We start from the raw sequence: 24,112 nt of genomic DNA on the forward strand, positions 1-24,112 counted from the left end.
AATAAGTACATGTTTATCTGCTCACACACCCGTCATTGCAATTACTTGATAATATCCTATAATGCTCTGGGTAGCGTATAAGCTGTAGGTCTGGGTGGGACAGTGTCAGGGTATGAATACCTGCATGCGTGGGGAACCGTTCCCTGAACTCTAGGTGTAGCTTCCTGTTCGTTCACATGGGTGGCTGCCGCTGGCAGTGGGAAGAGCGTGGAGTTTTGAGAGGGGGGGCAAGTTTGGATGTAGGGTGGCACCCCACACTTAGATCTACAAATCAAAGCTGTGTTGATAAAACGGGCAGTGGTGGCGATGGTGGCTTTTTTATCCCCCCCCCCCCCCCCGCCGGCTTAAGACTTCAACTGATGCTCACTACACTTATACTATGTTAGTGAGTAAGAGACACAGGAAACAAAAAGATTTTCCGCCAGAGATATTTACTCACAGAGTTCTCCTATTGGCCATAACCACAAGAAGCAAAGATCTGTCCCAAGAAACTAGAAAGCAAGAAGGTGAAATGAAGGGCCCCCACTTGTGTGAACTTATGACCCTTTCTCAGATAAAGTGATAGGTGTAAGCCTTGTGGGGGATCCCATGCAGACAGCTGTTCACTTCTTTCGCCCCGAGTCCTACCCAGCCCAGGCAATCCAGATTCTGGCCACGTGCCACGAGCTCTGTCTTTGAATGAATCTTCACCCTTAGCAGCCTGCCTCAAAACCATCAGTCTGCTCACCAGGAGGTGATCCTGTGCCTAGCAATGGCCTCCCTTCATCCTCAGTAATATTCATCTCTATCCCAGACCCAAACCACAATTTCCTCCCAACGGTTGCTTTTGAAAGTGCGAAGAGTTAAGAGCATGTACTTGGAAGTTCCTTTACCCTCCCCGATGGTCCTGAACACCTGTCCTTCTTTGCCAGTTCCCCCAACCTCAATGTCTGAGAACCCTAAGTTTCCAAAGGGCAAGATTTTTAACTGGGAACTGGCCTCCCATCTTTACAGACTGCTAAGTGCGAACGCAGGTGTTAACCAGCCTTGCACAGGTGGTCTTCCTCAGTGTCCACACACCTGGATTTAGAAGTATATTTCACTTATGAAGGAACCAGAGGTTCAAAATGGCCTCTACCCCGGGAGTGTGTGTGTGTTTGTGTGTGGATCTAAGCAGTTCCTTCTGCAGATCAGTTCCCAGCCTGGAGGTCTGGGTGCGGCCTGTGCAGCTTTCCTTCCTCTCCGTGTCCCGTGTCCCGAGGGAGATGTGGCAGAAACTCCTACAGTGCCCTGCCGAAAGGTTCATGGCTTCCTTCCGGGTCAAACCTGGGTGGAGAAAAAGTTTCTTCTATGGCTTTGGGAGTGGGGGTGCCTGCTTTAGGTGGCACGTAGGACTCCTGCGACCGCCACAGAGCGCAGAGCGTCTCTATCTCCCGGCACCGTGGACCTCCTAGAACTTAGAAAAAGAAGGAGGAGGAGGAGGAGGAGGAGGAGGAGGAGGAGGAGGAGAAGGAGGAGGAGGAGGAGGAGGAGGAGGAGAAGGAGAAGAAGATTGAGAAGAAGAAGAAGAAGAAGAAGAAGAAGAAGAAGAAGAAGAAGAAGAAGAAGAAGAAGAAGAAGAAGAAGAAGAAGAAGCAGCAGCAGCAGCAGCAGCAGCAGCAGCAGCAGTGGGCCTGGGTAACCCACAGCTGCAACCACCGGTCCAGCCACAGGCCACCCTAAGCACTCACTACAAGCAAGGCGTCTCCGCAGCCCTAATTTTGCTTGCAGAGCCCGGGCGCTTTACAGTGCGGGGGGGGGCGGGGGGGTTAGGATAGAGCGCGCGCCCCAGGTGCCCTGCTCCCGCTTGGTTCGGTGCGGCTAGTGCAGCCCTGCAGCAGCGGAGCTCCACTTTCGCTACTCCCTCTGACCATAAATTAGTGGCGCCTCCTTTCAAGGGTCCCGCATGCCTCAATCTGCTACCACTCTACCCTAACTACGCGGTCTGGGCCGGAAATCCTGCAAATCCAAACTACCAGGCCTGGCTGAGGAGGGCCTGAAGAGCATTAACTGAGGTAAAAATAAAAGGGGTCCCTCCAATTCCTTATAGCCTCGCCTAGAGCCTCTCTTCTTCCTGGCACCCATTCCCAAAGGATCGGATTCTCCACCACGCCACTGCGTCCCCAAGTTTGCTACCTGCGGACACCCTGGAGGCTTGCTCTCTCCTCACCCCGCCCCATGCCCCTTTTCCAAGACACCCCAACTTTCTCCAGCTCTCTCACCTGAACCCCCGAAGCGCAGTTTCTTCTTTCTGGACTAAAGCCGAACCCGCCGGCAGTGGAAGGGCCCCCGCCCACCCCCACACAGCCTAAGCTGCAAGCCACTTGCTTTACAAGTCCAAAGGTCAGCTAAAGTTTGGCTGATAAACAGACTTGATAGAGGAGATTTGGAGCCCCCCAGCGTGAGTACAATGGGCCCTGGCAAGTCCCGATCCTGGCCCAAGTCTCCCGGCTCCGTTGGACTGTCCCTTAGGCTCTCCCACTCACTCGGTTTTTCCCCCTCCCCACCACCATTTGCATCTTGCCGAAAGCTGAGCCCTTCCCACTCATTTGCATATCTTATATGGCCTAATGGTGGCGATCATGGCAAGTTAGAAGTTTTCTGACTCCTCTCGGAGGAGTCTCCGGGACCCTGGGGAGTAACAGGTGTCTGAAAGCTAAAGGGTGGAGGGGTTCCAGGACTTGGGGTTCTCTTGTAAAACTCCCCTCCACCCTCTTCTCTCACACCCACCCATCCCCTCACCCCCTTCTTTTTCTGTCCTTGGAAAATGGTGTCCAAGCTCACATCGCTCCAGCAAGAACTCCTGAGCGCCCTACTGAGCTCCGGGGTGACCAAAGAAGTGCTGATCCAAGCCTTGGAGGAGTTACTGCCATCTCCGAATTTTGGGGTGAAACTGGAGACCCTGCCTCTGTCCCCCGGGAGCGGGCCAGATCTGGACACCAAGCCGGTTTTCCATACTCTCACCAATGGCCACGCCAAGGGCCGCTTGTCTGGGGACGAGGGCTCGGAGGACGGCGACGACTATGACACCCCTCCCATCCTCAAGGAGCTGCAGGCGCTCAACACTGAGGAGGCCGCGGAACAGCGGGCCGAGGTGGAGCGGATGCTCAGGTAGGCAGTGAGCGAGGGGCTGGGCAGGTCGGGAGGCCGCGGAGCCCGTGGAGTCCCCGGCCCCGTGCTGAGGGCAAGCGGTGCAGACTGCTCCCCCGAAAGCCCCTTTTCCGAGGGAAAAATGCCCCCGAGGGAGCTCCGATTCCCTGCCAGCAATTTGAACCTAGCCCTCCACCGGGCGACCTGGAACCCGAGGCTTCATCCGCCTCCACCTAGGCGGGCACCCTGAACCCACCAAGCACCTTGTTGGTGGTACCCAGGCACTAGAACCGAAGGTGCGGAGCCTTAGGTCACATGACTAGAGGTGCGGGGCGGGTGCAGTGAAACAGCTGCGATTCCGGGAGGACCTGAGACTTGTGTCCCCCACCAACTTCCAAAACCCCAAGCCACACTCACCCCCCTCCGCCCCCCCCCCCAGACCTGCAGTTCTTTGCAAAGGGCCTGGCAGCATCGGTGGCTGAGGCCTAGGAAGCAAGTTCTTTGATTAGGTAGGGCCTTGCTTCTGCAGCGCGGGTGCAAGCACCGGGTTTACATTTATAAAGTGGAAAGCTTGTTGTAGGGCCACCCGCGCCGGGCAAAAGAAACCACGAATGAAAGGAAGAGCGAATAGATGGGGTACATGTTCCTAAGACACCTCCGCCCCTTTGCAGAGCACCCGATCCCAACCTGGGAAAGGTGGGCGTGTACGCATCTCGCTAGCGACACCCCGGCAGTCCCCGGAGAACCCAGGCTGACTGGCGGCTTCCCGGACGGCTAGGATCACTTGCGGGTCCTTTCTCCCTGGTCTACACTTTGACAGCTAGTTACTAATTATCCAAGGAGCCAAGTAGCTCCCTTAGACTGCCTGTCGCTCCGGGGCCACTTGGCTTCGGGAAGGAGCCCCTCGTGTGGCCTCTGACTCTTAAAGCCCTGCGGCTTCAAAGTTTCAGAGTCCCGGAGTGGGAGTGATTGCCTGGCCTCTACAGTTCGGCACCCCCTCCCGCAGCGCCGTTTGGGGGTGGGATATGACCTTGCATTTGAATTTGCGCTTTGAGGGACTTACCCTCTAGCCAAGGCAACCTGGAGGACTTTTAGATTTTTTTTCCCCCTCTAAAAATGTTTTTGTTCTAATTCACAAGCTTGTGTTTTTTGCCTTGCTATTTCTCCATGTGGCAGTGATTTCTATCTGACCCGGGCTTAGGAGCCTGCATCGTGTCAGGCAGTAGTACCGACTGGGGAGCCTAGCCTCTCGGAGCGTGTGGGAAAGCAAGCTGGCAGGGAGGTTGTCCTGGGCCTAGTTTAGGAACCCCGCATCCGGTCACCAGCCCCCTAGGGCCTAGGCCCTTCCTCCTGGCTTGCCCTGAGCCACGGTCTAGCTCTCCTCCGAGCTGATTTAGGGAAGCGGAGGAGGCCTAGGGAGCCTTTCCACCGTGGTCCCCACGCCGGGCTGGACACGGCGGAGACTGTAACATAAACTGCAGCACGTGGAGTTGGGGTGTTATTAATTTATTCCTATAAATCATCAACAGAAAGTACACAAAGAGCGTGATTAGGTTGAAAAGAGAGGCGGGTTATTCATTGGTGAAGTTGTAAACTCGGCTTAGAAAGGGAAGGAAATCCAAACGCAGGAGGGGGTGCTCGCAGGGCACACGCGCGCCGCTGCAGGGAGCGCCCCCAAGTCCCCGTGCCACTCCGGGAAGCCGACACCCGCAGGGCCCCGCGGACGCAGAGCCCGCTCGAGTTGGAGATCTAAGGACTTGGGCCCTCTTCCCTCCCCTAAGCCGGTGGGGAGCAGAAGGAAGGGAGCCCAGACTCTAGCTGGGGTGAGGACCCTGGACACACCCAGAGGCTTTTGTCCCTTTCACAAGCTGGTGCCTCCTTCCCTCCCCTGGGCCTGGAGCGTCCGACTTTATTAAAGTAATTTTTCAAGAAATTGTTAGCGGCTCCCAGGTCACTGCACAGCCGACTGCGGGGTACCAGGCACAGCCCCCCCCACCCCCACTCCTTGTTCCCCTGTAAGTCAGAAAGAAAAGAAAGGTGTGCGGGGGAGGAGGGTCACTCGGTGGCGTGCCTGGACGCCTTCACCCGGGCTGGAAGAGCCTGGCCTGAGAGAGTGCGAGAGGTTGAAAACTGCGTCACCCTGCGGGTCCCAGGCCTTGGAGGCTGGTGTGCCCTGGGCGCTTAGGAGAGCCGCCGCCTCCTAGGAACCGAGGCTCTTGGGGCTCGCCGGCTGGGGCCCCGGGCTTCAATACTCCAGGGCAGCAATGTCGTCGCTGAGGAAGGAGCCTCCCGGGCAGACAAAGTGGCCACCGCGGGCTTGCTTTTGACACCTGCGCTGGCTCCACAAAGGGTGAGCGCTTTTCGCGATCCCAAGTTTAACCCGGTGAGGAAAACTATTTCCCGATAACTCTGGGCCCCAGAGCTCTCCCTTAAGGAATACGAAGGACATTCTTGGGTCTGAGAGGTTATTTAAAAAAAAAAAAAAAAAAAAGCGTAACTACGCCATCTTTCTCCCAATTCAAATCTTTTAATTCCGGGCCTGAAGGTTTTGTCTCAACGGCTTTTGAGGGGGGGGGAGGGAAGGGAGAAAGAGGGTGTTATCTTTTTCTTTTCCTCATTGTTGAGTTAATTCCCCCTCTTCACAGAACCACTCACACTTAGAACACACTATTTCGCTAGGTTTCTTAGACACGTAGAATAGGTAAAGACGCTAAACAGAGGGGGAAATGGCCAAATGATCTGTTAAAGCGATACAGTATTAACTTTTAAAATCCAAATACTGTTTTCTCTGACTTTTGAAGCTATTGTTCGTACCTGTTAGAAATGTTTTTCCGCCCTAAACATACCTGTGGAAATGTTAGCCGGCAATGAGTTTTTAGACGCTCGCTGGTATTTACGCGGTCATGTCTAAAATGTTGATTGCCCTGTTTCCCTCCTGTTCACGGTGAATTCTCCAGCGCTGACACCGGAACGCATTTCCTTTGCTTTGTTCTTGCTACCTTATTACGTTGTTTTACTTTCTGTGCCTTTACAAATGCTTGAGAAATTCGTTGTGTATAAATAATGTGAAAGTTGACACTTCTCAAAAACATCTCATTCAAAGCCTGCCTTCTCGCGAATCCAATAGCCAAGGCTTGCTGAAAATAGTCACAATTCAAATGCCTATAAAATATCTCCCTTGATTGCTGCAGTGTTTTAATATTTTAAACAAATTAATTGATTTTTACAGGTACCATTGAAAAATAATTGTTTTTACCACTGTATCTAATTTGGCCTTAGCTTTATTGCCGATTTGTATTGTTTCATCTGAACCTAGTTTTCTCTTCATTTTTTAATGTCCTATTGAGCTAATATATGATATATATACATATATACAGATATCAACATGGATTGAAGGATTGTTTCTGTAACTGCATTAAATAAGTTATATACATATTTGTATTCTTCCTTTAATACTTTTGACCTGTGCTGTGCATTTTACTTTCTTAGGCTTTTAATTTCAATGACAGTTCTCATTCTAAGTCATCTATTTAACAAAAAAGAAAAAAGAAAAAAAGAAAAGTAACAGCAAAATTGAAAACATTCTAAATTTAAAAAGCCTGGAAGACGCTCCTGTGTCTTGTTATAAAGATCAGCTGGCTGTGCCTGTGTTTGTGAGAAACACAATCTGAGAGAGCTGCTACCTCCGGGGGGGGGGCGGGGGGGCGTTTTCCATTTCGGAGAGATGCACTCGTACAGGCAAACGCAGCATTTGGGATCATTTATGTTTTACTTCCATTACTCTTTCTCAATGGGTTTTATTTTGGAGGCGGGGCTGTGGATAATTAAAAAATAAAAACAAAACAACAAAACCAAACCTACCAGCTTTGCAAGCGTCCTGCTTCTTCAACCCCAGCAAGCGTTGCCATTGTATTTAAGAACACTTTTCTAAAAACCCCCAAAAAACGATGTGAAATTTTACTACGAAAGGAGTCACAACTATTCAAAGGCTTGTGAAACATCTCAGTTCGATTGCTAGAGGTTTCTAAACACGTCGAACAAAAAACAATTTTATACAGGCGTCTTTCCTGCTTGTGTCCCAGGAGGTGGGCTCACAGGCCTGCTCCTGTTTAAACAGGCTGGAACTCCTTTTCAGAAAGAGACTAACATTGGGGAGCTTTAGACTGAAACAGAGCGGCTTTAAAAAACGGATTCGGCTCCGTGTAGGAGCAGCTTGGCCAACTCAGGCTTCTAGCATCTCCACTCTCAAGTGAGACTCTTTCTTTTAGTCCCTTTAAGTCCAAGGAAAGCAGAATAAAGCAAGAGCCATTTCTTCCATGGGCCTAGGAGACGGGGAGTGGGAATAGGGGAATGGTGGCGGACTCAGAGGTGAGTGGTCTTCAGCGGCAACTACCTCAGTTATGAGCGCGAGGTGGGAGACATCTACTCTTTTCTCCCCGTTTAGTTTTCGTTTTAGTTTAGCGCCACACCTCCCTCAGGGCTGTCGTTTGGACAGGTAGAGAAACACATGAAGATGGGTTTTGCCCCTAACAGGTGTCTGCTTTCCCTTGGGCATTTCCCAACAGCACCCTAACGCTTGGCTTATCTGTCTAGTGAGGACCCTTGGAGGGCTGCCAAAATGATCAAGGGCTACATGCAGCAGCACAACATCCCCCAGAGGGAGGTGGTTGACGTCACGGGCCTGAACCAATCCCACCTCTCCCAGCACCTCAACAAGGGCACCCCCATGAAGACCCAGAAGCGAGCTGCCCTGTACACCTGGTACGTCAGAAAGCAACGGGAGATCCTCCGACGTAAGTGTTCTAACCCCGCCTCTGTCTTCTCAACCTACAGTGACTTTTACTCTCACTCTGACCCCACGGGCTGCCTCAGTTTCCCCTCCATCAAGAAAGCCTTTTAAAGCGGTTGGGGAAATATCAGACGTTGGCAGGTGGATTTGGCCTTAAAGTTGCGACTTATCTGGTATCGTTTCTTGTGTCATTTTTTTATCTTGTATCCTTTCTCTCCCACACATCCCCGCTTCACAGCTAGTTACACTGAAAAGCGCTTCGGTGTATATACAATGTGCTGTGAATGTCTTTAGTCCTGCTTTCCAACCTTCCCTTTTAATATCTCTGGTTGACATGACCACAGGTCTGGGTTTCCAAACAAAAGATTACATAGTGGTCCACAATATTGATCACCATTACTGTTATTTCCCTTCCCTTCGGAAAAGGTAGAAATAGCTAAAGGGTTTGTTTAGATAATCAACCTGACCCTGTTCCTTGGAAGTGCTGGAGGACTAAATCCAGAACCGATTTAAAGCGATCCACTCAACATTTACCAGGATTAGAATTAGGAGTGAGCTGGGACTCCCTCTAGTGAAGACCTCCTTCCCTGTCAGAGGCAGGACACAATTAAAGTGTCTGCACTTGGAACTTCTGACCAACCAACATTTTTTTTTTTTACATATTTAATTTTAATTAGATGGATTTAGGTTGGAGGAAATTATTAAAGAAAAACAAGGAGGGGCTCTGAACCATTTTGTAACAAGTTGCCCACACAATCCATCCCCCTATTCTTTGTGTGTTATACAAATGGGTTATTCCACACTTTTTTTTTTTTTGTACAGCTATCAAATTTATCAGATTACCTTTGAAATGCTCCTACCATGTAAAATTCTGATCTCCTTAGAACATCATTGGTTATCTCAATAATGATCTTAATAGTGGATTACCTCATGCAAAATGACATGTGGTGGTTTGCTGATCCAATTCTCATCACTGCAGGGTTGTTTGTTTGTTTGTCTGGGGGGGGTCTTGATGTTGTTTTAGTTGTTTTTTTGTTTTTTGTTTTTGTTTTTTTGTTTGTTTTTGTTTGTTTTTCGAGACAGGGTTTTTCTGTGGAGTCTTGGCTGTCCTGGACTCACTTTGTAGACCAGGCTGGCCTCGAACTCACAGCGATCCGCCTGCCTCTGCCTCCCAAGTGCTGGGATTAAAGGCATGTGCCACCATGCCCGGCTGTTTTAGTTTTTGTTGTTGGCTTGGTTTTTGTTTTTGAGGCAGGGTTTCTCTTTGTAGCACTGGCTGTCCTGGAATCACTCTGTAGACCAAGCTAGCCTTGAACTCAGAGATCCACCTGCCTCTGCCTCCCAAATGCTGGGTCTAAAGGTGTGCCCCCACTATACCCAGAGCTTATTTCGGTTCTTAGTTTCAGGCCTTCTTTCTGTCCCAAGATTCCTTCCACCCAAGAATCCTGAGAAGCTTGGGTCAAGTTCAGGGGAGTTCAAACCTTGTGCTGTTTTTATTTGGGGTGATCATACACTTGAACTACTTGGACCTAGCCCAGCTGCTGCCACCCCCAGTCAGTCAGAGTCTCTCTCTCTCTCTCTCTCTCCCTCCCTCCCTCCCTCCCTCTCTTCTCTCTGAGCTGTGAGCATCTGTGTCTTTGCCAACATGTTTATTTTCATTATTTTCTGGGTAGGATTTTTTCCCTCTGGCTGAACAGTCACTTTTAGCTCTTGGCTTTCTGGGTTTTGTTTTGTTTTGTTTTTGTGCACTGCTACAAAGGGATCACATCTGTGTTTATTGTGCCAGTGTCTATGGACAGAAAGGCCATCCATGAAAAGAAAGGTTCGGGGCACTTGTCTCTGACTGAGGTTAACCCTTGAGTTAGCACCTTGTGTGGACAGAGTAGAAGACACTATGAGGCTGTTTGCTGTGCAGAGGGGTCAAGCTTTTAGTGTATGGGTTGGCTCCCCTGCATGGTGGTCGTATTTAAGGAGTTGACCTCCTGACATGAAGCATTTCTGCCATTCCTGCATGGCCCAAGAACATGGTTAAGAGATACAGTCTGAAGAGCCAGACAGCCCTGGGCCTAGCTCAGGCATCAGGGTGGAGTCATTCAGCTCTTCCAGGACAGACAAGGAGATGTAGACTGTCTAATAAGACGGAAGCACCCAGAAAGAGTCTCAGGGTGCTCAGGAAGGGAGAATTGACCAAGTGGGTAGCAGTCTACAAGGGACATTTTTGTTTAGTGTTATTGTTGTTACTGGGTTTAAGGATACAGGAGACAGAACTTAAGGACATATTATCCTCCTTGTAACTACCATACATTAATCTATTATGTCCCAGGCACTATACTAGGCTGTGGGGTACACAAGTCCTTGCCTCTGGGGACTCACACTCCCCTGAAGGAGTTGGGAAACTCGAGTAATTCATGAAAGTGGTTTTCCAAGCCCTCTGAAAAGCATGGACTGGGCAGCAAAACAATTGCTATATCAAGCCGGGCGCAGTGGCACACGCCTGTAATCCCAGCAGCATTCAAGGAGGCAGAGGCAGGAGGATCTCTGTGAGTTCTAGGCCAGCCTGGTCTACAAAGAGAGTCCAAGAACAGCCAAAGCTACCCAGAGAAACCCTGTTTTGAAAAACCAAAAACCAACCAAACAAGCAAAAAACAATTACTATAGCACCTGGAGGATTTACAGGAGGAGGAGTTACAGGAGGATTTACAGGAAGAGGTAGCAGTTGTATTAAGTCTTGAAGGAGAAAGAAAAGGATACACCAGCCATGGGACAAAAATTGGGGAGGTGAAAAATAAAATGACACACAAAAGTTTCATGAAAAAACAAAAATAATAAACGGCACAATTCAAAGGCCTGTCTGTATACATAGAACTTCCCTGACTAGCTCCCGAGCCCTGGGTGCGGCTGCTAAAGCAGGTGTTCTGATGTCCTTTCAATGGGCATCAAATGTTTTCTATTCCATTTAATTTGAAAGAAAGTGGAGGGGGATTGGTGGTAGCTGGAGGCCTTGTGGGAGTCCAGTTCTTCAAACACTGGGTGTGGCTAGGCCAGGTCCCTGAGGTCTGTAGGCCCTGACTGGCCCACAAATGCTCTGGGATCATGCCTTGTGCAGGCTGCGGTCTCCCAAAGGAGAAGCCTCCATACTGGGGCATGCATGTAGCAAAAGCCTCCTCCACCAACGTCAGATTTGAAGAGCTTGGGGGGTTGTTTTGGGGTCATTCATAAGCTAGTGGCTAGGAACACTAGGGCATCCTAGGCTCATGTGACTTGTTGGATACCTCACTTAATCACGCTGAACTCTGGTTTCTTTGTGTACTCTTGGGAATGATGACATTCCTTCCGGAGAGAGGCTGTGAGAATTAGGTGAAGGGTTATGAGCAGAGGGAGTTGCACTGGAGAGATGGACCACCGCCTGTGAGCTGTAGTGACATCTGTTCACTTCAAATGAAAAAATCACAAATGAATCCCCGATACTTGGGGTGATCCCCACTGGCTTTGTCTATTACTCATAGAGGACTCTATGGATGCCTTGGCAAGGCTGAGAAAGAGGAGGAGGAGACATTGAATAGTCCCCTTTTCCAATGAACAGGGGACTTCTGTCTCTACCTTCACCCTCAAGTAACAGCACCCAAAGAGTTGCTGTGAAGGCCAAGTAATGTAAAGGGTGAAAACACCTGGAACCATCTAACTGTGGGAGGAGTTATCTTTTTCCTCACTTTATCCCAGGGAAGCCAGTGACACCCTGCTTTTACGTTTAGCAGAGGCCATCTCTGGTTTCTAAAAAACACTATGGGCTCCGGTGTGCACAGAACCCTAAGGTGGCCTGAGGACCATCCCAAAGCAAAGGCTCTGATGAGGGCTTGCGGAGGCCAGCCAGCCATCTGGGAGGCTGCTTCTGAGTTGGCCGTTGGCCACTGGTTAAACAAAGCTGGCCCTGCCTGCAGCCTGGATCCTAAGTCCTGGCTAAGAAGAAGCCACCGCTTCCTTGTGATGGGCCAAATGGAAGGAGAGCCCATGACAGGTCTAGGGAGGTCTTGTGGAAGGGGAGGGGGGGTGCGTGTCAAACATTAAGCAATGAGGGTTGGTGGTACAGCCGTCTGAGAAAGCGTTTGAAAATTATGTCACATTCAGAGGCATTACTGTTGGGCTCTGGTGGTTATAGCCGGGCACTGAAAACTACCAAAGTGACCTTGGGAACTAAGAAAGAAAAATATCAAGGTTCAGACATGGGGAGCAGGAGCGAGGAAATGAGTTGTACGCGACCCGCGCCTGTGTGACCCCTGCTCCATGCAGACACTGGGAAGAGAACAGCATAGCAGACACCAAACCCCAGTCTCACCATATGAGCCCATGTCGCGCCACTGGGCCAGGCTGTCCTCTGCTTTTCATTTATCTGGTGAAGGTGGATTGGAGATGGCTCTGCCCAGGCCTGAAAGTGGCAGATAGGCATTTCCTTCAACCTTCCTCCATTCCTAGAAAGGTCCTCTGTTTTGGACTTTGTACCAGCCCTCTTTTAAAGCCTGTGGGCAGATCATAAGCCATCCCCCCTCATACAAAGTCCCCTGAGACACGCGCGCGCGCATGTGCACACCTGTGTGCCTGTATCATATATATGCCATACACACAGCACACAAAGACACCTCACACAACATATACACATATACTAACTACTGCCTTGGCGATTAATACTAGAAGTATAAGGAACATCTTCTCTTTCAGAAACAACGCTCTAGGCGTATTTATTTCAAAGCCTGGTTTTGGCTTTTTAAAGATTTATTTATTATGTATACAGTGTTCTGTCTGCATGTACAGAGGGCACCAGATTTTATTATAGATGGTTGTGAGCCACCATGGGGTTGCTGGGAATTGAACTCAGGACCTTTGGATGAGCTAGTCTCATCTCTCCAGCCCTCAAAGTATAGTTTTAAAGGTTTGGGGTTTTGTGATTTTCAAGGATCCTAAACATTAGAACACAGATGCCCAGAATATGTAAAGCATGGAGGAGGGGGGCAGCTACACACCGCCTCTAAATATGGTAGTCAAGTGCAAATTACACCTTTGAACAATTCCCCTCCCCCCACCCCCACCTCTGGGCCCAAGACTTGATTGGGCTCATCCCCTTGTCATCAAAGTACAAGCAGTCCGAGCCAGGCAGTGGTGGTGCACACCTTTAATCCCAGCACTCAGGAGGCAGAGACAGGTGTGGGTCTCTTGAGTTTGAGGCCAGCCTGATCTACAGTCAAGTTCCAGGACAGCCAGGGATATACAGAGAAGCCCCGTCTTAAACAAAACAAAACTAAACAAACAAACATTCAGGATTCAGAGTGTTGCTTCATGTCAAAAGGCCAACAAATCAAAGGGGGAAAAATTAATTTCCTCAAAATATCTGCTTGAAAGGTTGGCTTTGCTGGAGGACACAAGACAGGCAGGGAGGAGCCTATCGTAGGTGACCCCCCTTTGTATCCCCTCTTGAGACTGGAGCAGACTATAAAGCTTAAGGGAGAGGAATTAAGGGGGCTTTGTTCATTGGTCCATCTGTATGACTGTCTGTCTGTCTGTCTGTCTGTCTGTCTGTCTGTCTGTGGAGTGAAGGCTACAGGCTCTATCAAATCTACTCCTTTCTCTTTTCAGAGTTCAACCAGACAGTCCAGAGCTCTGGAAATATGACAGACAAAAGCAGTCAGGATCAGCTGCTGTTTCTCTTTCCAGAGTTCAGTCAACAGAACCAGGGGCCTGGGCAGTCCGAGGACACCTGCTCTGAGCCCGCCAACAAGAAGATGCGCCGTAACCGGTTCAAATGGGGGCCCGCGTCCCAGCAAATTTTGTACCAAGCCTACGACCGGCAAAAGAACCCCAGCAAGGAAGAGAGGGAGGCCTTAGTGGAGGAGTGCAACAGGTAATGCGAGGGGCCCTCTGGAGAAGGCAAAGGTGCAGCCCCTCGGCCCGTGGTGTTGAGATATCGGTTCTCCAGCTAAGTGTGGCTAAATCAGGCTCTCCCAAAGTCTATTCTACAGAACCCCAAATTTAGTCTATTAATAAATAGATTCGAGACACATCACAGGAGAACTTCTTCAGGAGTCACAGCATTTTTAAATTTTTATTTATTTATTTATTTATTTATTTATTTTAGTATTTTAAAAGCTCGGAGTGGGGCTAGAGAGATAGCTCAGTGGTTAAGAACATTGGCTGCTCTTCCAGAGGTCCTGGGTTCAATTCCCAGCTACCACATGGCAGCTCACCATTGTCTGTAACTCCTGTTCCAGAGGCTCCAATACCCTCACACAGGCAAAATACACATGGAGGCAAAACACCAATGCACATGAAATAAAAAAATTAAAAAATTAAAAAATTAAAAAAGCTCTGAGGAAGACTGGCAAGATGATTAGAAGGTTAAGGCACTCGTGCCAAGCCTGACTGCCCAGAATCCATATGATAGAGGGAGAGAACCAAATCTTGCCAGTGTCCTAAACTCAGTACAGTGTGTGCACACATGTGTACATACACACACACACACACACACACACACACACACACACACACACGGGAAAGAGCCGGGAAGCCCTGTATTTAAGAAGCCCGTGTAGCATTGCTGTTTTTCGATCATGAACTATCACCTCTGTGGAATACTAAATTATTATTCCTATAAGCGTTTACTTTAGGGGCAATGCTATGGAAACTCTGACATGAAATTAATGCTAGGGAGATATGTTTCCACCCCGTACAGGCAACACTAAACTGTTTCTTAACCCTGGCCCCCACTCCTTTCTGTCCCCATGAGACCAGAAAGAATCTGGGGCCTGGCACAGTTTTTCTGAGAATGATTGGCACAGTGGCACACACCTGTAATCCCAGAACTGGGGAGACAGAGGAAGGAGGATAGAGAGTTGGGGGCCCAGCTGGGCTTCCTGTCTCAAGTGAACAACCAAGGAAATTTGGCAGGAGATTGTGAATCCGTGGAGTCTGTTTGATCTGCTCTGTCCACACAATTTAACAGACTATTGAGAGTCAGTAATTATATTAAGAGATTCAGGAAAAACTAACAATACCATAAGGATTGCATATAATTCTGATTTTTGAACTGATGTAAATGGGCTTTTAATCACCTTAGTTATTTTATCAGACTTATAACCAGCCGTACCTGATTTATTTGCATCAGTGAAGGAGGTGGGTGTCCCTGAGATTGGTGACCTCTTTACAATATTTGGAAGGATCCAATTAGTTATTTTTATAAACTGTATACGTTTGCTTTTTGAGTATCTATTGTTAATGTCTCCCAAATAGTTACTACAAGCTTTTTTCCAATCTTCATTAATTACCCATAATGACATAATCTCAGAATCAGTAAGAGGCGCTACAGTTTCTGCCGGGTCCATCCCTGACAGTTGGCGCAACCTTATTCTTCCCTTTGTAATCAATTCAGAAAATTTAAAAATATATGTTTTTAATTTTTTGCTTTGTTTATTTGCCAGAAATATCCATTCTATGATTCTGTCTTTCTTTTGTATAAGAAGCTCAGTAGGAGAATGTGTTGAAGGCAAAATAACCAGAATATAACCAAGTTTAGGACCAATTCTATCCACCTATGTCTTTTGAAGTTTTTGTTCCACCAGAATTAACTCTTTTTTGGTCTCAGCAGTTAGACACCTTGGACTGTTTAAATCTGAATCTCCTTGTAATGTTTGAAACAAGTTATTTAACTCATAGGTAGCTAACCTGATTGTAGGCCTTAACTAGTTAATATCTCCCAATAATTTTGAAAGTCATTAAGAGTTTGCAATTGATCTCTATGGATCTGTACCTTTTGTGGTTGAATTTTTTGTTCAGTTATTTTATAGCCTAAATAGGTAATTGAATTTCCTCTTTGTATTTTTTTTTTTCATAGCAATCTGTAATCCCCAGCATGGCAGAATTCTTTGTGCTTCCTGAAACAATTTTTTTTTAAAACACTAGGATCAGAATCAGCTAGCAGAATATCATCCATGTAATGGTATATGATAGATTGAGGAAACTGTCTACAAATTATTTCTAAAGGTTGTTGCACAAAATACTGGCATAAAGTTGGGCTATTCAACATTTCCTGTGGAAGTACCATCCAATGATATCTCTTTATTGGAGAATTATTGTTCAGAGTAGGTACTGAGAAAGCAAACCTTTCCCTGTCCTTCTCATGTAGAGGTATGGTGAAAAAACAATCTTTTAAACCAATTGTAATTATATGTCAAGACCTAGGTAACAAGGAAGACAAAGGAATTCCAGGTTGAAGTGAACCCATGGGTTGAATCAACTTGTTTATGGCCCTCAAATCTGTTATCATTTTCCATCCACCTGATTTTTTTTTTTTTTTTTTTTTTTTTAACCACAAACACAGGGGAATTCCAGGGACTGGAAGATGCTTCGATGTGTTGAGCCTCCACCTCCTTGTATCTTAATTTATTTTAATGCAAATACTAGAAGTCCTTGGAGAATCCTTTTAACTTCATTCTTCCTCTAGTCACTTTCATTCCAGTATTGGTTCACTAAAACATTTACTCCTTGCTCTGGCAGAGGGCTGTGGCGTCCTTGCTATGTCTCCGAGATGGGCAGCCTTGGCAGTAAACCAATAGAGCCAGGCATGCCAGGTGGGAAAGCAGCCTGTGTTTGGCACAAGGTCTTCAAGTTTGTTGAGGAGCGCCTCCTGCCTTGAGAGCCTTCCTCTCCAAGAGCAGAGCTATGGCAGGCTGGGGGTTTCGTTGGTAAACAGAGCGATCCACCGCCCCTTTCTAAATGGCCCCTCCACTAGCTCTTTGCCCAGGAGTAGGAATCTGGAATCTGGATTCCTTGTACCTTTTAAGGGGATCCAAAGCCCCACAATGTCTCCCATAGTGCCTGGAAGAGGCTCAGGGCGAGCAAAGGGCTCTGCTTTCTGTGAGGAGGAAAAGATGTCAAGAGGCCTGTCACTGGGCGTTCGCTTGAAGTTGCTGATCCTTGTCTTGCATTCATCTGATAGGAGCCACATGGGGGCCTATGTTCTGCCTTCTAGGCAGCATGGCTTGCTCAGGGCCTGCACTAAAATTTCCCTCCAGCCCTCTCAGATACTGTTTGCATGGCCCTTCTCAGGAGAGGCCAGCTTATCCCCAGCCCCCACAGGCCTTCCACCTCTGCTATGATTGTGTTTGGGGCCCAGCACACGCAATCCCCCAGCCACCCTCACCTTCTCTCCCATCTGTTCTTTGCAGGGCAGAATGTTTGCAACGAGGGGTCTCCCCCTCCAAAGCCCACGGCCTAGGCTCCAACTTGGTCACCGAGGTCCGCGTCTATAACTGGTTTGCAAACCGCCGGAAGGAAGAAGCGTTCAGGCAGAAGCTGGCCATGGATGCCTATAGCTCCAACCAGACGCACAACCTGAACCCGCTGCTCACCCACGGCTCCCCCCACCACCAGCCCAGCTCCTCTCCTCCCAACAAGCTGTCAGGTAAGTAGAAAGCCAGGTTCTCACTGCTTTGGAAGCGACTGTTGCCATCCTCAACGGCATCACTCTGTTCCACAGGGTGCTTCATTTGAGCGAATAATTTGTGATGGCGGCAGACCTGCTTTCTACCCATTGCCAGAAAAGTGAAAAGAGTGTGTGCCTCTGATTAGGTTTCCTTCTACTACTTGCTCAGCTGCTTGGCCCTCAAGAAGCCCTTTGTCTTTTTCTTAGTTGTTTCTGTCTGGCTTTTGGGGATGCCAGGTCCAAGCCGCAGGCAGGGAGATCGTAGTGATGCATCCCGGGTCACTGTGATGGAGAAGGGGCGGTCTGGCCACCCTCTGCCATGCTGGGCGGTATTTATCTGGCACTCTCCAGTTTCAGCAGGAGTCAACCGGTTGTTTGGGAAAGGCCACTTGGGTGGGTAGCCTCTGCTCTGGTGAGCCATCTCAAGATGGGGGTCCCTCACTTGAGATCTTCTGTGATGAGTTGGCTAAAGAGTTTGTACCGTGTTGGCCTGGATCAGAGTGTCTCTGTTCTGGGGTTTGAACGTGTCAATACAGAAAGCCTACGTCTTCGTGTGGAAAAGGACCCCTATATGCCATGCACTGTGTCCTGGGCCATCTTACTTTTAAGAAAGCTGACTTACCAGAAATGGGGAGTTGTTTGGTACCCACATATACCAAACACAGCACTGCTTTCTGATCTGAGGAAAAGCTTAAGAAAGGAAAACTGGCTATTGTAATCCACAGTCCCCTGATGTCCCTTCCTCCCCTCACCTGCTGGTTATCTTTTTGAAGGGAAAGATCCAAGAGCTGCAAGCTGACCCACGTGTTGAGATATCCAAATCATCAGAACAGGGTCCAAGCCACCCTAACCCTACCCCTTTACAACAATACAAAGCGTGGTTCAGCCTGTAGGTGGTGGATGGCTAGGGCCGGTACTGAGCAGGACTGGAGCGGTTGCCCACCATGGCGATCCACAGAGCCGAATCTGGAAGCTGTGGGGGGCGTGGTTGAGACGAGGAGCATTGTTAAGAAGACAATGGCCATTGTGCTGGGACCTGTGATCTCCACACCAAAGTCAGGGAGCCCAAAAGCCAAATAAAGGCCCAGCAGCTTTCTGACAAGCTGGGGTTGTGCTGAGGTCACTGTGGGGTCACTAGCTTAGGCTCTTCTGTGCCCTGGCTGGAGAGCCAGAGAGCTAGGGCAGCAGGGCCAGGTATTAGAAACAGAGCAGAGGCAGGGACAAGGGCAGGAGACAGCCTCAGATGGGAGTCTCAGAAGGGTATGGTCCACTGGAAATGGAGTCTCTGGGCTGCCCCAAAACTTTGGACTTTTATAAAAATTATGGGAAGACTAGAACCAGAAGGCCTTCAAAGAAAGAAACTGAGGCCCAGAAAGAGATAATTTGTTAAAACCCACACGATGGCGATTAGACATCTGCTGATTCCTGAACCACAAACATGCGTTAGGTGCTAGCTAGGTCCTGACAATATAAACTGGGATGTAGCTCAGTGATTGAGTGTGTGTCTTGCCAGCATCTCTAAACTTAAAGAGGGAGAAAAAGGAAAGTACTGTTGCCTCCGGGAGCTCCATGGTCTTTTCTAGGGAGAGAAGATCCTACAGCTATCTCAGGGGGGTTCTTATGGGACACTGGATATTTTCAGTGGCTGATTTAGGCTTTCGTTTTCACTCAAGGCCCCTCAAGCAGTCACTGACCCACGCCCTGGGGACTGGATTCTCTGGGTGTAATTTTGAACCTCAGTTCTAAGCAGACAGGCGATGTGTGTGACTAATTCACGTAAGTTCCGAGTTTCCTATGCGTCAAATGGATCCTGGGTGAACTCCAGGATTAAGTGGGTGGACCTGTAAATACCACCTTTCCCAACCAACCACAGTGAGATCACGCCTGTCACCTCGGTGTTGCTGGGATAAACAGGGGGCAGTGGGAGCAAGGCCAGGCAAAAGGAACCTGCTTTCTGTTAGTTTCACCCACTTGGACGTTATTCCTAAGAAGCAGTGAGACACGTTCTCATCCCGGGACTGGCAAAGGAGTGACTACTGTGCTCTGGCCCACTGGAATTAGAACCTTAGATGCCCTCCTCAGGCTGCCAAGATGTCCCCAGGCCTAGGCAGACAGAAGTACTCAAGGAAGGCTTTGGGCTATAGACCCTCACTGTACCCCCAGAGCCCTCTTCCTGAAGAGTTGAGCCTCCTTTTCCTATGTAAGCCCCTCTCTCCCCAATCCCATGCCAAAAGCATTGCTGACTTGGAACCTAAAACTTGAAACAAATATTCAGCGTCAATACTGGTTATCTGTGTCCATCTGTCTGTCGTCTATCTATCTATCTATCTATCTATCTATCTATCTATCTATCTATCATGTCCTGCTTACTCTCTCTTGCTCGCTCTTCTTGTGCATATATGTGTATATGTACCTACATATGTATGGGCGCACACATTCATACTCTGTGTGTGTGTGATGCCTAAGCCACTGGGTTAGACATTCCTGCAAGCCACTAAGGATGGAGTGCAAAGAAGGCTGAGAGAGAAGTAGGTTGAGGTCCAGTGCCTTTGTCGATGACTCTCAGCCTTATGTATTAAGATAGGGTCTCTTACTTGAACCCAGGGCTCGCTGATTTGATTATTCTGGCTAGCTATGGTACTCTGAGGATGCCCTGTGTTCATCTCCCAAGGTGCCAGAATCATAGACAGACCCTTTGCCTGCCCAGCATTTACTTAGATGCTGGAGCTCTGAACTCTGGTCCTTATGGTTACATAGCAAGCTCTTTTATTCTCTGAACTCTAAAGCCAAGCTAGGGAGGGGCAAGACCTCCAGGTTGAAGCTCCCTGCCCTACCCCGTCTCTTCTCCATACCCCAGCCCCTGAGCTAGGAGGTCTGGCTGCACCAGAGAGAGAGAGAGAGATCTTCCCCCAGAGCCCTCTTCCTGGAAAGCTGAGCCTCCTTTTCCTATGTAAGCCCCTTCCTTCCCCCCGCCATGCTTACTGCATGCACCCCACTTGCCCATGATGACCACAGGGTGACCCTGCTCCTGGAATGTCCCACACAATAGGGATGGCAGGAGGAGCACTTTGCCTCTGTCAGCGGCAGGGTGGTTACAAGGTACCCTACAAACACACTCAGCAGAATCAGCTGTTTTCGGCCTTGCCCCTCTGTGCCTTTACAATCACACACACCAGCATGCAGCCGAGGGTTGTCACGGCTTTGTCTCTCTTATGCATGCTTAATTGACAATTAAGCTGGAGCTTTGAACCAGCCTGGCCGCTGGTGCTGGGCCTTCATCTTTCCACTGAGTGTCACAGGGGCACCCTTTGTCCCTTCTTCTTGGGGGCCTAAAGTGACTGTAGCAGGGCTACAGGCAGCCATTTATCTTCAGACCAGAAGGCCTTTATCCATTGGCCTCCCTATTCCAGCTCTGACCAGCAGGAGCTGTCCCTGGTTATAGGGCCTCCGTGACAACCCATTCTGGGGCCATTGAGCAGGCCCGGAGTGATGGCCTCTAACTCCATTCTGGAGCTGAATCAAGGGAAAGGCCCCAAAAGGTCAGAGGGCAGGGCTGTGGCAGGAAGAGGAGCTGGTTGGAGACTGGTGCTTGTATTGATTGGCTCAGAGGAGGAGGAGGAAGTTGTTGTGGGATGGGAGCTGGGCTAGCCTTGGCCCAAGGCTGGTATCTGGGGCCTGATCTGGGTGGCCTTGCCCTTTGTACACCTTGCTTCAGCCTAAGTCACCTGGCTACCTCCTAAGGAGACAAGGGAGGGACACAAGGTTCCCATCAGCCTTTTCTTTCCCACACATGTCCTCACTCTTAAGTGATCTTTTCAGAAGGAAATGAGGACTTATTCTTCAGCAAAGTCAGTGAGTCACAGAAAAGAGAAGACACTTCCCTGGGATAAGTTTTGGGCCTCTGGGCCACAGCCTAAAAGGACATATTGTTTCTGTGGCTGCTCCTTTGCCCTGTCATTGAACTCTGTCCCCCCTCCCCCCACCCCCACCCCCAGCCCCTACCCCCGCTTTCCCAGCCCAGCAGGCCTGACTTCCCTTGTCATATGTCAGAACTTGATTTGGTTTTGGTTTTGGTTTTGGTTTTCGAGACAGGGTCTCTCTGTGTAGCCCTGGCTGTCCTGGACTTGCTTTGTAGACCAGGCTGGCCTCGAACTCACAGTGATCCACCTGCCTCTGCCTGCCTACCGGGTGCTGGGATTACAGGCGTGCGCCACTACACCCGGCCTGTGTGTCGGAACTTGAAAACGGAGTCCTGCTTCCTCCTTCTCCCTTAGCCTCCGTGGCGCTGCATGCCCAGTGGCTGCAGGAATCTAACCTCGTGGCTTCCAACCAAGCAGACTCATTCCTGGCCAGTGTGGAGAATGGCCTGTCTAGGCACACATCACCACAGCACAAGAATATATTGTACCCAGGGACACCTCCTACATGTCCAGGAGCAAGACAGACTGAAGAAGGGATTTTATGACATTCTTTGCTGATTCAGCACTTCCCTGGTACCAACCCCCCTGGACTGGGCACCTCTGTGCTTCCTCTCATTTAACCTTCCCCAAAACCTAGGAGGATGAGTGCTATCGGTATCGGCATCCCCATTTGTCAACTAAGGGAAGTTAAGGTGTTTAGAATGTGAGTAATTTGTCCAAGTTCATAGAGTTAGTCAGCAGTGGGACAGGTTTCGACCTGTAATACTCTGTCCATCTGTCTTTGTTTGTTCTATGCAGACACTAAAGCATGAGAACTCTCTCTCTCTCTCTCTCTCTCTCTCTCTCTCTCTCTCTCTGTCTCTCTTTCTCTGTCTCTCTCTGTCTCTGTCTCTGTCTCTGTCTCTCTGTCTCTCTCTCACACACACATACACACACACATTGAAGTGGGGGGACATGCTTCCTTCTGCTGTTCCCATCTGAACGACAGAGGTGGTGTAAAGAGAAGACGACTCAGAGCCCACCTAGTTCTCTGTTTCTTCCTCAGCTGCTGCCCCTCTCTAGCCCAAGCCCATCCCTATCTGCGAGGGGATTTGAACTGCCCTTGCATTCAGCCCTGTCTGGGGCACTAAAAGCTTTAACAACTTAATGGGGCCTGTGAGACAAGGGTAGGCACCTCAGCTCACCTCTGGGAGCTCCACCCCCTCCCTGGGCAGCAGACAAGAGGAGGGGGTTTATGAGGGCAGCTGTAAAAAAAAAAATATTCATCTCAGCAGCAAGGTTCCCAGAGTAAATGAGCCAGCCCTATTGTCCCTTCCTCAGAGAGACAAAACTGCCTGGGATCTGGGATCCTGGCTTGCTCTAGCGGTTCAGAAGTGGACAGGCTCCAGGGTTCTGCTTCTTAGGGAACTTAATCTGACTGTCATTTTATCTCCTGAATTTGGAGGTCATTTTATCTTGTGGGTACCACCCTCATCAACTCCCACTAGATTGGGGAAGACAGTCCGGATATTAATGAGATTAAGAGGTCTAGTCTTGAAGGCATTCATTCTGCTGCCAGCCCCCTAGGGGGCCAGCCCTGGTCTGCATACAAAGACACTGGGCAGGGCCAGTGGGCCCTGGCCTCAGCACAAAGGGACCCCTAGCTGATAAAGAACTCCTATCACCTGAGGCAGCCCACTGGCTATGCCTAATCCCTCTGAAGGCTCCTTAGAGGATTTGAGGATTCCTTGATACCTCTAGTCCCCTCTGAAGAGGAAGGAAGCTGCCAGGCAGCGTGGAGTCCAGCCTGCGGGTTTATGGGAGAAGTGCTCTTGGGATCTGTTTGTAGACTGTTTGATGGGAAGTAACAAACCTGGAGAGAATGAAGCTCTAGAGGGCCAGGAAGAGGCAGAGGTCTGGGCAAGAGCCTTTGAAGCCACCTGCTTAGTAGAAGGTACAAGAGCTGGCCTTCTGCCTCTACCCACTTTTCAACAGGAAGTGAAAACACAAATGAGGAAGCAAGGGGGCAAGCCTGCATATATGTATGTGTGTGTGTGTACATCTACACACATAACATGCATACATACATATGAACATATATGTGTGCATTTTATATATAATATTTGTATTATATTAATAGAGTTATAACATATCTTGAAAATAAAGTCAAATGACACATTCACTCCTACTTATCAGCCTGGGCTATTCTAGGACAGAGTCAGGTAAATTTTTCACCAAAGAGCCAAAAAGTGACTAGTTTAGACAGTCCCAGTCACAGCCGTTCAGCCCTGCCTCTGTGGCACACGTGCAGCCATAGACTGTGCATACACGAATGTATGGCTGTCTCCCTTATGTATGGGATCTGAAATTTAAATTTATATGCGTACATATACATGTACATACACACATATAGACTTCTTAGTTCACACGGTATATGAAAGCAGGCTGCTTGGTTGAGCAAAACTCTCAAATATTGCCCAGCCCTATTATGTTAGACTCTCTAGGGAGTTAGGCCAAGCATCAGCGGTTATTAAAACTTTCCAGGTGAGCTTGGTGGGCCACTATGAGTTGAGAACTAACTCTAAAGCTTCTCCATGTTAAAGAGAAGTCTCATTACCTGGGTGTGTGTCAACACGCGTATTCTGGTTAGGGGTTGAGGGGCGGAAGGGGAGCCTGAGTTTCTGTATTTTGGTGCTGGCCAAGGAGATGGCTGGCTCAGGGGCCTCACTGCTAGGAGTGAGCGAGCAGCTTGGAGCAACTCCATTAGCAGCCCCCTGTCCCCCAACCCTCCTTTGACTGACCACCATCAGTCCCACTTAACAGGTCTTTGTAAAGTTCTTCTAAATCCAG

At 49.0% G+C, this 24,112-nt stretch overlaps 1 protein-coding gene across 9 annotated transcripts in view; it reads left to right on the forward strand.

The window, feature by feature from the left end:
- Positions 1-2,224: 2,224 nt before the first annotated feature.
- The window catches only part of Hnf1b (HNF1 homeobox B), a 57,406-nt gene continuing 35,518 nt past the window's right edge, over positions 2,225-24,112 (forward strand). The window contains exons 1-4 of one of the 9 annotated variants that reach the window (XM_051158158.1): positions 2,225-3,129; positions 7,702-7,901; positions 13,523-13,787; positions 17,107-17,342. In XM_051158158.1, coding sequence (XP_051014115.1) covers positions 2,786-3,129; positions 7,702-7,901; positions 13,523-13,787; positions 17,107-17,342 — 1,045 coding nt within the window. In that variant the 5' untranslated portion in view covers positions 2,225-2,785. Of the gene's footprint in view, positions 3,130-5,324; positions 5,459-7,701; positions 7,902-13,522; positions 13,788-17,106; positions 17,343-24,112 lie in introns of those variants that run through there. The other 8 variants (XM_051158162.1, XM_051158160.1, XM_051158164.1 and 5 more) reach the window with 8 other exon arrangements.

The sequence above is a fragment of the Acomys russatus genome, chromosome 16, assembly GCF_903995435.1.
Source record: "Acomys russatus chromosome 16, mAcoRus1.1, whole genome shotgun sequence".
Classification (NCBI taxonomy): domain Eukaryota; kingdom Metazoa; phylum Chordata; class Mammalia; order Rodentia; family Muridae; genus Acomys; species Acomys russatus.